The sequence below is a fragment of the Sceloporus undulatus genome, chromosome 2 (genome assembly GCF_019175285.1).
Source record: "Sceloporus undulatus isolate JIND9_A2432 ecotype Alabama chromosome 2, SceUnd_v1.1, whole genome shotgun sequence".
NCBI classification, from domain to species: domain Eukaryota; kingdom Metazoa; phylum Chordata; class Lepidosauria; order Squamata; family Phrynosomatidae; genus Sceloporus; species Sceloporus undulatus.
The window spans coordinates 306,899,275-306,915,437 of record NC_056523.1 but is presented as its reverse complement, the minus strand read 5'-3'; the positions used below and the strand labels follow the sequence as shown (position 1 = coordinate 306,915,437).

Genomic DNA, 16,163 nt, shown 5'->3' with positions numbered 1-16,163 from the left:
CTACGCTTTCTTCAATGTGCAGATTAGACCGAGAGACAAAAGAGAGGTATGGGAGAGAGGGGGGGAGGTGCGTACAGACTGACTCAAAGGGGCGGGTCTGTGGTGCCCCTTTAGCTTTGGGTTAGGGGCAGGGCCAGCCTCACTGGCAGCCCTGCAGCCCCAATTGGAGTTTTCCGGACCACGGACAGAAGCGACAATGCACTTCTTTTGTGGCATGGAAAAGGGGTGTCCTGGGCTTCATGCCCCTGAACATCCCGGGACCGAGCCATGGGAGAAAGGGGCCCACTTGGCCCCCTTCTTCTTGGCTCATTCCCACAGCCGTTTGGTTGCTGTGGGAACGATGTGTGCACCAAAAGGAGCTCCATTTTGGAGCTCCTTCCCGTGCCAATAGCAGGCTTGCCATAAGCGGCCTGGGGCGGCGCAGAGAGACGTCAACGCATGTGCCGTGCCGTTTGGATATGCACGTGTGAGACATCATCATGGCGCCCCGTGTGTGGATGGGCGGCGCCATGATTACACTGCCACTACATTACTAGGGTGTGGGGTGTGCCATTTGCTCCACCCCCACGCAACCCTAGTACATGGCCAACTGGTGCAAAGCACGGTCTTGGCGGCCCCTGTGTGGATGGGAGGCTGCCATGATTACACTGCCACTACATACTAGGGTTGTGGGGTGTGCAGTTGCTCCACCCCCACGCAACCCTAGTACATGGCCAAGCTGGTGCAAAGCACCGGTCTGAACTGCGCCAGAGAGAGAAAGATACATCTTACTGGATCTCTGCTGGGATGGTCTTGGATGAAAGGGATGGTCCTGGATTGTTAATTTTAACTTTGTATGTTTTAAATTTTATATTTGTAATTTTTATATTTTTACTATTTTAATTGTACAATTTTAACTGTAAATAAATAAATAAATTCTGGCTTGGACATTCTGGATACTGAAGTCCAAAAGTAACATTTCTAAGCTCTGGTATCTATATCAGCAAAGCCATATTTGGGCTCTTTCAGGGAGGATGCTACAGTAGTGTGCAATTTTTGTATGTTTTGTTTTTGCATCACCTAGCTTTTCTTGGAAGCTAAGCAGGGTCAGGCCTAGTTACTATTTGGATGGGAGGCCACCAACTAATGAGTTTGTTGTTATGTGCCTTCAAGTCATTTCCCACTCACAGTGAATCTATGCTGGGATTTTCCTGGCAAGGTTTGTCCAGAGGAGGTTTGCTGTTGCCTTCCCCTGAGGCTGAGAGCATGTAACTTGCCCAAGGTCATCAGGGGGTTTCATGGCCGAGCTGGAAACCGAACCCTGTTCTCCAGAGTCTGGAGATCAGAGTTTGATTCCTTACTCAAACATAAAAGTCCACTGGGTGACCTTGGGCAAGTCACACTCTCTCAGCCTCTGAAGACCCCCCCCCCGAAGAAACCTGCCAAGAAACCCCTATGATAGATCTGCCTTAGGGTCACCATAAGTCAAAAATGATTTGGAGGCATACAAAGACACGGAAAAGAGTAGGGGATGGGGAGGTGGCAAAAAGCAAAAGATGTTCTTTAATAGAAAAAAAAAGTTTCATCCTCACCTCTAAAGAACTGTATTTGGATTTAGATTCGTAGACGGACTGTAGCAGTTTATGCACAATTTGGAGGACATCCATGTTCAGGGAGTTCATTCGAAATGCGCCCATGTGTTGCTACAAGAGGATGTCCATCAGAAGAAGGATGTGGTTATCGTTTTAGATGTTCCTCAGGTATGTTGATTTTCAGCAATTGATATCCAGGAATGGTCAGGACCAAGTGGGGTCCTTTAGAGATGGATACATCTGCCAGTTTTGCTTTTTGTCACATTCACATTGTTTATATCACATGTTATTTCCATCCAGCTTATGAAGCAATTTGCAAATTGGAGTAGGTTCATGTAAAAAACAAAACCAATGAAATTTTAATTTCTCTGTACTGTCCAAATCCAGCCATTTCTAGTATGGAAAGAACCATTGAAGCTGCCTGACATGAAGAACCCGAGGGGGAAACAAAGAAGTGGTGAATTTAATTTAGCATCACAAACACTGTTGAAAACACAGGGATGTAAAGGCATTTTATAAAAAAGAAACACTCCAAGCTCTTAGTTCCTTCAACACTGGAATTGTTTTAAGCTCAAATTCTTTCTATCACCTTTATGAAAAACTTTGCAAATTTTGGAAGGGTTCTTATCAAACAAACAGACAAACCAGAACAGCAACAAATGAAATTTCTGAAAATCTTATACAGTACATCAATTGGACAATAATTCATTATTTGGCTGGTTTCAAAGTCCCTCTCCAGTTATTCATCTCTATCTCTCTCTAATGCGCGCGCGCGCACACACACACACACTATTAGTGCTTTGTTATGATTTTTGCTATGTAACTCATAATTTGTTCTTTAGATAAAGAAAAAGAAATATTCCAAAATGACCCTTGAGTATAGTTTGAAAGTAGTTAGAGAACACAGTTTGTTATACCAATATATATATATATATATATATGGAATGTCATTCCACTTCTAATGTTACTTTTGGAATATAGTTTATTATCAAAGACATATCTCAAAATTAAAGACACATCTTTCCTGCAGGCCTACCCAGTCAATTTAAAATCATGACTTTTTAACTCGTATATGTTAAAGAATGTATTATATGAGTGTATTTTGATGGTTTTATATTATTGTGTTTTAACTATTAATGTGTTTTCTTTTAAAATTGTGTTTAGTATTTTAGCATGTTATACCCTGCCTTGAGGAGGGTGGAAAAGAAATAATTTATTATTATTATTATTATTATTATTATCATCTCCTCATTACAAAGAAAGGTTGTTAATCATTATAGATAACCAGTGGCAAGTGGTTCCATGTCATTGCGCAGTGAATCCGGTTTGGTTTTTATTCTGAAGGAACTAGCCAGGGTACTGAACCTATTTTGTGAATATTGGTCCAAAACACACAGCAGAACTAATCCAGCCTGAGACCGCTTTAACTGCCTTGCCTCAGTGCTAGGGAATCCTGGGAATTGTAGTTTATTGTGGCACCAGAGGTCTCTGACAGAGAAGGTTAAATGTCTCACAAAACTACAATTCCCAGAAATCCCTAGCAAGCATTGAGCCAGGGCAAATAGGGCAATCTCAAACTGCAGTGTGTTTTGGACCCACTTTGGACAAAGTCCTTTACAGTTCAGATTGAAAGCCAAAGCATATTCATTGCCTCACTCACATGGAAGCCACCAGTTGTCATTGCAGGTAAGAACTTATTACATTTGAGCTCAGGTCAGATGTTGGTGAGACTTCATAGCCACAGCATTTTGAAATTTAAAGGAGCAGAAAACTTGTTGGGATAGTTTTTGTGTGATGTTTAGATGTTGAAGAAGAGATCATGAGGGGGTCAAATCAGCCATTTAGCTGGGTCCAAAACGTTTCTTCATAGTCATGGTTATTTGTCTTTATGGACACAATAGGACAATGCATTAGCCGATCATTGGTGTGCAATGGAGATCAAGACTGTGAAGAAGATGGTGCTGATGAAGACCGATGTGATGAAGTCAAGACTGTTTGTGAAAACGTGAAGCCTCCACTTAAGTCCCCTCCTAATGTTGAGCTTACAGGAGCAGGGTAAGTTTCCTTGTAGTTCTTATTAATAAAATCAGCCATTACAGTGTGACTGCCGTGTGAAAAGATTATCTTCTCATCAGGCTTAATAGACAGTAGTAGTAGTAGTTTAATAGTACATAAAATATAGTAGTTTTTTTAACAGGAAATTTGGCACCAAAGGCAGAAATGACATGGAAAGAATAGGGATAGGTTCCTACACCACACACAAAAAGGAGCAGTTCAGCATGTTTCAGCAAACTTTTTACTCAGCATTAACAAAAAGCATGCATGAAATGAAACAACCAGATAAACCTTGCATAAGTAGGCAAACATATTTTGAACTTTCTAGAGACTGCTTGAATCATAGGTCACATCTACGCTGCAGAAATAATGCAGTGTGACATCACCTTAACCACCCTGGCTCCATCCTACAGAATCCTGGGACTTGTAGTTTTGTGAGGCACCAGCATTTGTTGTCAGAAAAGGGTAAAGATCCGGTAAAACTACAGATCTCAAGATTCCATAGGATGGAGCTACAGCACTGAAAGTGGAGTAAAACTGAATTATTTCAGTAGTATAGATGCACCCATAATCACGGAGTTGTAAGAGTCCACAAGGGCCATCCAGTCCAGTCTCCTGCTGTGCAAAAAGATAGAATCAATGCATTCCCAAAATGCATCCAGGAATGATTTTTTTTTCTTTTACTACCCTCCACTTTCTTATGATTTTCATTTTGGGGGCCAGACTTACAGATCTATGCTTTTAAAAATAAAAACAGGCTAAGGGGAGTAGGTGAAACAGGCTTATCTGCTTCACCTTTTTCTTGGTTATTTGCTGTTCACACATGCTCAGTAGAGGATTTTTGATGTAGCTGCCGTTTACTCTGCTTGTTGAAGGCAGGCACACTTGACTGCAAAAAAGACAGACTAGAGTGGAACCCCACTGTTTCCGAGCTCAAGCTTTATTGCATTGTTTAATGCAGACGCAGTTAGTTGATTTTGGTGCAACCCAGCACTGAAAGTTTGTGTTTCTACAGCCCACTTTCACCATTCTCTCAGTACTAACAACGTTGTGAATTCAATCCCAGGGCTCCAAGGTTGACTTAGCCTTCCATCCTTTTATAGGTCAGTAAAATGAATACCCAGCTTGTTGTGGGCAATTGACTTGCAGATTGTAAAACTGCTTAGAGAGTGCTGAGCTCACTGATAAGCAGTATAGAAATATAAATGCTATTGCTATTGCTGTTTCTCAGAGGCCCAAGGTTTTGATTTTCAGTTGACATTCTCATACACAACCAGTTTATATAGGTCTGTTTCTGGTCTCTTAATTCCACCTCATGCATCTGAATAAGTAGACCCAAGTCTACGAAAGTTCATGCTACCAGCCTTTTTCTTTCAGCGAGTCTCATCCAGTCCTGCTGCAACACTTTGCATACTAATTTCACTATTGCCATTCTTAAATCCTGGCAGTATTACAGTCAGTGACATGACTCTTGTTGGTTACAGTTTTGATGCACTTACTGGGGAAATGAAAGCTGGAGTCATTCACACAAAGAGTTTCGGTGGCCAATGTAGAAAAGTGTTCAGCGGTGACCAGAGACAATATTATCGACTGAGTGATAACATCCTTGCTTATACATTCCAGGTTTGTTTATTGTATTTTAAACGTAAAAGCTTTTTTCTTTGGAAATGTTTTTAAAAATTGACATGGGTGGAAATCTGCATTTTCTTGAGACTTCCTGTTTAGCCTTTTTTGCATGGGTGTTAGTTTTCTTTTATGAATATTAGTGATGTATTTTGAACAGTCTGGACATGCAGCATTTAGGGAAAAAATGATAAACCTTTCCCTAAATAACTATTTTTGGCTTCAGATGGATATTTATTACATTTAAAGTGTGCACTTTAATGGGAGAGATGCACTGGAATATATAGAATCAGAAAAAATACAGTTAAAGATATATATAGCTATATGTCCACACAGAGAGATTGTCAAAAGTGCTGATGCGGTAAGTATTCAAGCTAACTCTGCCCTCTGCTCCCTTTGAACATGGTGTTCTCGTCCTTTCTTCTTGGCCCTTGGGTATTCAGAACTTTGTTCAGGTGAATGCATTATGGCTGCATCTATGCTACAGAAATAATACAGTTTGATACCGCTTTAACTGCCATGGCTCAATGCTATGGAATTTTGGGATTTCATACCACAACAAACTATTCTGGAGCCACAACAAAATACTGATTCTAGGATTACATAGCATTGAGCCATGTCAGTTAAAATGTTGTCAAACTGCATCATTTTTGCAGTACAGATGCCACCTGAGAAGCTCTTGTGTGATTTCATCCTACTTTTATGAGCAAGGCACTTAGGTATGTGTGGAGAGGCTTCAGCACACAGTTACTAAAATGCACATAGAGCCCCTCTTCATAAACCTTCATAAACATGTCACTGTTGTGGTGGAGTCGAACCAATTTGGAGATGTAGGTCTAGTATGTGTGACCTTACACTTTGTTCTCATTTTTAAGCACCATGTATTCAGGAGGAACCTTGAACTGGAGCAGAATAGAAAAGTGACATAGACCAGAACTTGGCTCATCACTTCTTAGCAGGTCCCATCTCTTTATCCACAGGCACGAGGAAGTACGTAATTTCAGTGATGCAGGAATGGTGGATCAGCATTGTGCAGTGCTAATATAGTCAGTGCTCCATATTCACAGATTTTTTTATCCATGGATTCAACCCATCCATGGATTGAAAATATTCAAAAATAATATAAATTTCCAAAAGCAAATCTTGATTTTGCTATTTTATATAAGGAACACTATTTTACTATGCCACTGTATTTAATGGGACCTGAGCATCCACGGATTTTTGTATCCACAGAGGGTGTGGAGGTGTCTTGGAACCAAATCCCAGAGGATACCAATGGCCAATGTGTCTCCTCTTATTCCCATCACATCTCATTATCCACTGTTAAGGACATTGGGCTCTCCCCCCGCCCATTGACTCTCCCTTAAGCTCACTGGTTTGAGTACTTCCTCCTACCAGACATTAACTGACCATATTGACAGCTTTAAAATAATAATAATAATAATAATAATAATAATAATAATAATAATAATGCATTTTGTCTGCCAACTTGGCAACCTTAATAAAGAATCTTTTTCATACCTTAACTATATGGTAATTTTTAGGTTTGCAATGTTAATCTTTTGTAATTTATAATTAATGTTGTAAGCTATACATGTTTTGTAATTTATACTTAATTGTTGTGTCAGCTATTATTGTGCTTCACCTTGGACTGGTTTCAGAAGCAAGCCAGTTTTGTGTCAAGAGGTAAATTAAAAGTGTTTCTTGAGAAAGGAGTAATTTATGAAGTACTGTACAGTAACACTTTGGGATTTTTTAATAGGTTAAAATTGACAATGACTTCAGCACTGAGTTTTACAACAGTAGCTGGTCTTACATGAAAACTACACAGAATAAGGTGACCTCAAACGCTAATTATGATACCAGAACAAGAGATGTTCAAGAGAGCAGTTCAAAGGTAATATTTCTTTGATTTCTTCTCAGAACAACTGAAAGATTAGAGTTGCTCAAACAGGAACACTTTTCTTTGGAGGAGGAAATTCTGTAGGTTTATTCGTTTTATTCATTGGGATTAATAAAATATGTATGAACCAAGCATGGATGTTTTAAATATAAGCATTTGGGACACTAGCACTTTCCCCCTCAACGTTTCTCTCTGTGTGTGAGCTTTCAAGCCACTTGTCGACTTACGGTGACCCATAAATTGCATAGGGTTTTCTTAGGCAAGCAACACTCAATGGTGGTTTTGCCAGTTCCTTCTTCTGAAATATAGCCTAGAGCACCTAGTATTCGTTGATGATCTTCCACCCAAGTACTAACCAGGGCTGGCTCTATTTAGCTTCAAGATCAGATGGGATCAGGTGCCTTTCTGCATGCGAATTGACTAGAAAAATGAGGGCCATGTTAAAAGGTGTTTGTGATACATCATGCAAGGCTGTTTAAAAGTTAAACAATCTCAGCTTCTAAAAGGAAACCCTTGAGCTAGATCTTTGGAACTTAATTCTGGAACAGCCTCATAAATAACTCCTTGCCAGGTTGCCAGAGGCATGGAGAAATTCCATGCAAGTAGAGAAGCATATGCATAAAAAAGGGATGATCACTTTACCTCTCATCCATCTTGTAATAGACCACTTTTAAAAAAATGTCTTATGAAAATTCTAACCCCATATATTTCCATGCTTGAAGCCTCTTAGAAGATCACTACACATAGCTTTTAAACCACAACTACAGTAAGAAAATAGCATCTTTGGTGATAACTTATTGCATGACATTAACTCTGACCCATAGCTGCTGTGTCTCTGAACTGTGACTAGCATCCCTTTTCATTGACGGGGAAATCCAGCAATAAGCTCCCAATCATACTGCGGTCACATTAGTCCCAAAGTGTGAAATGCCACTGCTGCAGCAGTTGCAATATTGGCAGTCACCTGGTGTCAGTCTCTCCTCCTCTCCCACATTCCTCATCCCCCTCACTATTCCCAAACAGGATGCTTTCCTCCCTACTTTCTATTTCTTTTCTTTTCATAAACTTAAATTGTATTAGCATAACTCCAGAATTGCTTTACAAAATAAAAATAAAAGTAAAATTATAAAAACCTGAAAAGCACAAGACAGGAGGCCTGGTTAAGGGGGAGTGCAGAAGAGAGCATGATGGCATAAACAGTCCCAGTTATGTGATTATAGAGACATGTAATAATGGCTGCTCTCAAACCGGTATGTTTCCATTTTAATTAACTAATGCAATTGCAGTGAGAATGGCAGGCATGTGGTAATGTCGGCTAGTAAATAATTCTGCAGCCAAACAACTTTGAGGACTGGTTCTTTTCACTTTGTATTACAGAATAGCATGGCTGGCTAGAAAATTCTAGAAGCTGTAGTCCCAAAAGATACTTCCAAATTTTAATCCTATGAAAAAAAAACCCAACATAATTTAGTATTCAGTGTTTGCTCAGAATGAAGTGCTACCTACCATATGAATCAGCCATGTATGGTGCAAAATAGAACAAAGATGGCAGCATTGAACAGATGTCTGTGACTGCCACAGTAACAAACTGAACCAATGGTCTGACTCAGTGTAGGGCAGTTTTCTGTGTTCTTACAAGCAAGCAGTTCAAATTCCTTGTTTAACCAATAGATACCAATTACATGTCCTGTTTATAAATGCTTTTTTGTGATTATGAAAAATAGCTTCCTAATTTTTGCGGGTACATATTTAGGTATGGATTTTTGCCTTTCTAGAGTAACCACCTGATGGTTATTGAAAACAGTGTAGAAGTTGCTCAGTTCATGAACAATCAGCCAGAATTTCTCAATCTTGCTGAGCCTTTCTGGAAAGATCTTGCTAACCTTCCTGCCTTTTATGAATACAATGCATACCGAAGATTAATTGAACGTTATGGAACACATTTCCTGCAGTCTGGATCTTTAGGAGGATATTACAAAAGTATTTTTCATGTGGCAACAGACAGTATCAAAGAAAAAGGTAATGTACTAGGTGCCCCAAGTCCAAGGGTTAAATTAAGAATAAAACATCTTTTGCTTTTACATCTGAATAATTAGCCCATTCTGAAATATTTATCTTCATCTTTACAACATGCAGACAATATATTCTAGTAACTGAGGGTCCAGTCCATAAATTCTGGTGAAATTATCAGCAGTGACACATTCCTGATAGAATGGGTAATATGTTGATATTTAAAAATATGTTTGGCATGGCATGATTTCTGTTCAAATACTAATTAGCCTGAGCTGGTTGAAAAAAAAATAGATCTGTAACAATCTTGTTATGTTTGATGATTAGAAGAACTTCTAGAAAATAAATAAGATAAAAAAGCATTTATGGGGGCAGAGGGGGAGAAGAACCAAACAGAATAAAAATAAGAATAATTGGCAAAGCTGGAAGAACCTATGAAGAGAAAAGGAAGCTGAGTAATTCATCCATTGGAATGGGGGGGTTTGGTTTCCAAAGCTCTTGGACTACAATTCATAAAATCCCATACAGTTTGCAAAGTCCTATTGGCCATGTTGGGCACAGCTGGAGAGAGCTGTAGGATGAAACATCTGGAGCCTAAGAGGTCTGGATTCCTCATATAATAATATCTATTTCAAATAAAAAATTATGCAGAAGCGAGCAGAACTTGCAGGACAGTTAAATGGCATAAGCCCATCTGAGAATTTTATGCTTTCCTATCTTAAGAATGTACTACTTCTGCCCATGAAATATCCTCCACAGCTTCATCCAGCAAGTATCCATATCATTAATATTCCAACAAGTTTTAAATACTTATTTATTTTATTTTCCAAGTGTCCAGCAACTGAAAAATTGCACCATTTCCCTTTCCCTTCATAAATTTGTCTAGTTTTGAAAGCTTTATAGTTATTTTTATTCTGTTTTAATTTTTACTGTGATGAGGCTTCCCAACCAAGAGAAGGGGTGACAGAAGTATATTTCATTGCATAGCAAAATTAATGTTTGCTTCTTGCACTAGGTTTGAGCACAAGAGACATGCACAAGTGTACTTCATCAGGGTACAATTATTTTTTTGTAAAAAAGAAGAAAACAGAATGTGAAAAACTAGATGAGCTGCTGCGGCAATCCTCAGGTAAATCAGTGCTTGTATATTCTTGGATAGGCTCTCCCTTCAATAGCAGCCTTTCAGGTTAATGAGACAAATATTTTATTAAAGCAAGCAAGTCAAGTGATAAGAAACTCCTACAAAGACTGGGTTCCTATGTTCTTCAAAGAGAATATCTGCAGCTTTATGCAACAGAAATAACCCTCTCTTGAAAAGATACAGGCTTGCTGTATTGGCAATTTCGAATAGTGTTGTTGTTGTTGTTGTTGTTGTTGTTGTTGTTGTTGTGTTCCCTTTCAAATCATTTCCACCTTATGGTGACAGTCTAAGGCATTTTCTGGGCCTGAAAGTGTGTGATTTGCCCAAGATCACCCAGTGGGTTCTCATGGCTGAGCAAGGAATCAAACCCTGATCTCCAGTGTCATAGTCTTAACATTCAAACCATTACACCATGGTGGCTCTTCAAATAGTGCAGAACAGTGGTCCGCAAAACTTTTTGGGCTACCACCCTTTTTTTCTTGGGCAACAACTCAAGTGCCTCCCCCAACACCTATTTCTTGAGATTGGGGCTACTGTTCTACCTGCATAGTGCACTAATAGACTAGAAATGCATAACACACATTAGGTACAAAATGGTGGTCTGTGTGGGGATTTTCCAACAGAAGGTTTTCTGTTAGAAGGTCTGCTGATTTTCTCAACCAAACTTTAAACTTTAAAAATCAAAGGAAGCCATGGCCCTGAGTTTGCAAGTCTTGAGCAGAGATCTCTTAGAGGGTTCTTGTTTATAATGTTACCGTAAGATGAAGCTGACTTGACAACACATAATACAGTCCGTCCTTGCCTTACGCGGGGATCCGTTCTGGATCCCGCCGCGTAAGGCGAATTCCGCCTATGCTCGAGCCCCATTGGAAACAATGGGGCTCGTGTGCGGTGGCGCGGTGGCGTGGGAGCGCGCAGGGTGCAACGGGCGCACACGCCCATTCAATTGAATGGGACGCGCCGCCCCTTCCGCCCCACATATGCTCAAGGCCGCATATGGTGTGCCCGCGTATGGCGCGGGCGCGCTGTAACAACAAAACGTTAAAAGCATTCCTCCAGTTTAAGTGCAACCAATCACCTGTGGAGCTCCCACAATAAGTCATATGGAATCCATAAACCCTTAAAAAATTTTTTTACAACTGCCCTTGTCATATCATATCATAGAGTTGGAAGAGACCATAAGGTCCATCCAGTCTAACTCCCTGTCATGCAGGAATATAGAATCAAATCACCCTGACAAATGGCCATCCAGCCTCTGCTTAAAGACCTCCAATGAAGGAGACTCTACCACTCTCCAAGGGAATGTGTTCCACTTTTGAAAAACTCTTACTGTCAGGAAGTTCCTCCTAATGTTTAGGTGGAATCTTTTTTTCTGTAGTTTGAATCCATTGCTCCAGGTCTTATTCTCTAGAGAGCAGAAAAATGCTTGCTCCATCCCTTCAAATATTTAAAAAGGGTGTTCATGCCACCTTTTACCCAACTCTTTAAGCTGCTTGTCATAGGGCATGGTTTCAAGGCCCTACACTATTTTGGTCACTCTCCTCTGGGCATGCTCCAGCTTGTCATCTTCCTTTTTGAATTGTTGTGCCCATATGATAGGACCATATTTCATGGGGTTAAAACAGCAGCTTACCTTTCCCGAATTCAGTGCTAATTCAGAAATCGCTACTGAATCACTGCCTGTGTCTGTCCTGGATGCAGCCTGGGTCCTGTAAGCTGCTTCTGCAGTCATTGTTAGAAGTTGGAAACTTCTGTTTTTCAAAATGGGCCGCCGAAGCAGGTTACAGGACCCAGGCTGCATCCGAGACGGACCCGGCTGCCTTCCGAATTAGCAATGAATTCAAGAAAGGTAAGCTGCTGTTTTAACCCCATGTGATAGGGTCCATAAACATTTGACAGTATAAAATGCTTTCTTCCTCTTTTTAAATATGCTCTGCTTAACTTTCTTCAGGTAGCTCTTCAAATCTGATTAAAGCTGACCCAATTGTATTGGGCGGGAGTTCTACAGATACAGCTGGCCTTAGCTACTTGGACCTTCAGAATCCTGCTGCGAATACTGAAAGATATTCCCGCTGGGCTAGATCAGTGTCCTATTTTCCTAGTGTAATTAAGCAAAAGGTAAGATGTTTGATTTGCTCCTTTTAGCTGATGAACTTCTTTCACACAGCCAAAAGACAGGGATTTTCAGTGATCAGCAGGATGAGGGTTGCTGTCTTGGCTTCTGACCTTCATCTGTTGACCCACTCTTCTGGGCAGAGACTTCATAGGGAAGGCTCATAGGGAGTTGTATGTGTGGTTGGGTGGTCTGCAAAGTGAACGTAGGAAGGACCTATATGCATGCAGTATGTACTGTAAGTGGACATATTATGTTTATAAAGAATTGAGCAGTGCATGGTGGTCAGGACAGGGCATTGTCCCTTCCTAGGTGGGCCTAGGAAGAATGATCAGCTTTCTTCAAGTAGATAAAGGAGAATTCAGATTGGCTCACAGCAAGAAGAATCCTCCTCATATCGCTTCCCCTTGCTTCCCTGTGATGTTGAGAGGCTGAGTTGACCTACTCCTAAAGATTGTCTCCCACACAATCCTTACTTAGCTTTCTCTTCTCCCTTGTGTTGCACCAGAAGCAGGAAACTAAGAGTCTATAGCCTCAATGATCCTCACTTTGCTCCTTGTCCACCCTCCCAATGTCAAGTGAGGGACAGGTCAGAGGGAGCCAAGAGAGGATTGAATAAGGATATAGTCTCCATGAGCCTCACTCAGTGCCTGCCCTGCTGTTGCACAAAGGGTGGGTAGAAGCTGAGTGAGGATCGTTCTCCCTCTACTGTTTCCTGCCCTTCCTGCAACCACTATATGACTGGTGGGACACAAAAGAGGTGAGTAGGAGGTATCATGGGCCAGGATCTTGACCTTGGAGTCTGAGGAAGAGGCTGAAGAAGGGACGCGGGCATGTCTCCCAGGTGAAGAGCAAGCTGCAAGTCAGCCTTGTGCAGCTCTCCCTGTTGAAGAGCAGTGTCAACCAGAAGAGGGACAAAGGTAGGACTCACCTGCAGCTGATGGGGCAGAGGACACAGCTGGGGAGGCAAAATTGTCCCCCAAGTCTGAGGACTCAGCTTAGAAATTGAAGAACTTAACAATGACCCTGAATCTGGCTGCTTGCCAAGCAGCAATAGAGAGGTTTTGCTTAGGACCAGTGGATGCCATCCCATTTAGAAGCTAAGGACTCCTGCCTAGGGCTAGTGCTGGAAGCAACTCATCTGCTCTCTGGCCAGCATTCCTTTTTCCAGACCCCTGCAACTCAGACCTTTGATTTCTTGACTTCTTGGACCCTGGACTATGTTGGTCTCACTGGCTGTTTGTTTCGCTGAACAGGACTAGCTTGACAAATGTGTTTCTTTGGATGGATTCCCACAGACAAAGATGCTTTCTGGCTGCTTGTGATTAATTGCACGTGCCTGCACTGTTAGCTGATTATTTCCCCCCAACCAACCTGTGTATGTGTTTGATGGATCAGGAGAGGAGGAAAATTTCTCCCTATATGGGATTGCTTTGAAAACTGCATGGTACAGCAGGAAGAAAATTGATTACATTATTTATTATCTCCTGAGATAATGAATAATTTAAAATAGCTGGACCCTATCATTCTGAATTTCCCTGATCTTATCTGATTTTGGAAGCAAAGCAAGGAAATATGTGAATGGGAGAACATCAACACCAGGAATCTCCAAGTAGGGCTAGCAGAAAATATTTTCTAAAACCTTGCAGAGTTGATGTTAGTCAAACTTTGCAGTATTGGACAAGATGGATACATCATATGTCTTGTTGGAAGGAAGTTTCCCATGGAAAACTCCTCAAAGCTGTCCTACTGGGGCTTATTCTGAGCAAATATGCACAACAGTGGGATGTGCTTTGTATACTTGCTGAGGAAAGTGTGTAAACTGGTAAGAATTACATCTAACCCTGTCTGTGGTGGTTCAGTCCTGCTCTGTGCCCTGGGCCTCGCCCAATTCTGAAATATGTTTCCTGAAACCTTCCTGAAATTGGAATTTGTCTTCCTGGATGGCCAAGGAAAAGAAGTGCCAATTGCTCCCTTCTCTCCCAATGCCTTTTTGGGGTGGGTGGGTGGGGGGTGTTACTGGTAAGGCAGGGAGAGTGGTGGTGGTGGTGGAAAGTTATGGGAAGTTATAAAGTTAATGACATTAATAACTTCTAGTTCTTTGGCATCATTTTTCCTTTGCTTGATCCTTTACATCCTCTGCTACGTGTCCTTAGGCTGTACTCTTGACTTACTAAAGCCTTCCATCGACCATTACATGAGGTTGATTTATACTCGAGTATATATGGTAGTTTTCAGAATCCTCCAGCGCTGGCTGTACTGGCTAAGAGGTCCTGGGAGTTGTAGACCAAAAAATAATGGTCAAGTTCTGTTTATATTGCAACCAAGTCTTCTATTCAGGATGAGTCAGTTGGAAGATTTATCTTGTCCCCTCCTGCTTAACAAAAACCAATCTTACCACTTTCCTTTATTTTTCTTCTTTTTTGTGGTTTCCAGTGTGGCTGACAGTAAAAGGAGCATGCCACCAACCTAACCTTGCTAAGTCAAATAAAAGTGATAAAAGACAAGTAGCTTTCCTGTGATGGTTGTACCTTGCTTGCAAGGCAGTGAAGGTCACTTTACTCTATTTGAGTATCCTGCTGGTTCACATCAAAAGCCTTATAAGTATATGTTTCAAGATGTCAGATTTTAGCTAGGCAGACACTGAAATGTTTTTGCTTTTCACAGAGTGAAGATTTGTATTCCAAATGAATGCTGAATGTGCAGCCCAAATGATCAAGTTCTGTTATGTCTACATATCCCACAACAAATGTTATAGAGCTTGGAAAAGTTACTTTTTGGACTACGATGCCCAGATTCCCCCAGCTAATATGGCCACTAGAGTTATAGGCCAAAAATCTAAATTTTCCAAGCTTTGTTTTGAATAACTCCAAAACCAGAGAGCACAGATTTTATATTTTAGTTTGAAAACATGGGCTGCAATCCAAAATCCCCTTTGCACACAGTAAATATCTGTGTAGAATTATACATTATACCAACACTACACACTCCTCATGCAGAATAGCAGCACTGTTTAACACATATTAATGATGGGGTGCTGTTGTATAATATGCAGTTTGAATGACCAGAGTGCAACTGCAATACACAACGTTGCTCTATGCATAATTTTATTTTTGCTGCTGTCAGCAAAAAACTCTACTGTACTCTATGATGAATAATTTCCGTGACATCCATGCATATGTTATAACATAATGCCATCCATTATCTATTTATGTTCCCTTCTCAAGCATTAGCCAAAACATGGTTTGGCTTTATATGATGCAAATCATTTATTAGATATAAACATCCTGCATAGAAAAATAGAAATGTTACCTCTTAAAATAATTAAATATGTGCTACATTTACTCTGATATTCATTCACTGTAATAAATATTTTTTATCTCTTGATTTACTATTGTGTGATTTTTATTTTGATAAATTGCTCTACAAATGTTTTTACACTGAATTACTTTCTTAAATAAAGAGGTAAAAATATATGTTTACAGTGTTTCAGCTCATAGGTTCACAGAACCAGCTGAGGATGGGAAACCACCTTGAAATTATATTTGCATCAGACAATCAAGGTCAAACTAATTCAAGTCTCCTTGATTACAGTGGGAGCCGGAAGCACATGTTAAGCTTCTTCCATTGTAGTTCCTGGAAAAATATAAATATAAAGAATATTTTTGAAAGAATTTAAAACAACATGGGAACCTTTGTGTTTTTTTTTAAGAAGGAAAGGGGTAATTTCGCAAGCATTGCCTTTGA

The 16,163-nt window shown here is 40.4% G+C and overlaps 1 protein-coding gene across 1 annotated transcript in view; it reads left to right on the top strand.

The window, feature by feature from the left end:
- Window positions 1-16,163, top strand: part of C7 (complement C7) — a 43,814-nt gene that overhangs the window by 8,487 nt on the left and 19,164 nt on the right. Inside the window, exons 4-10 of the mRNA XM_042448642.1 lie at window positions 1,598-1,739; window positions 3,473-3,626; window positions 5,111-5,249; window positions 7,012-7,146; window positions 8,928-9,171; window positions 10,178-10,291; window positions 12,255-12,421. Of these exons, the coding sequence (XP_042304576.1) occupies window positions 1,598-1,739; window positions 3,473-3,626; window positions 5,111-5,249; window positions 7,012-7,146; window positions 8,928-9,171; window positions 10,178-10,291; window positions 12,255-12,421 (1,095 nt within the window). The remainder of the gene's footprint in view (window positions 1-1,597; window positions 1,740-3,472; window positions 3,627-5,110; window positions 5,250-7,011; window positions 7,147-8,927; window positions 9,172-10,177; window positions 10,292-12,254; window positions 12,422-16,163) is intronic.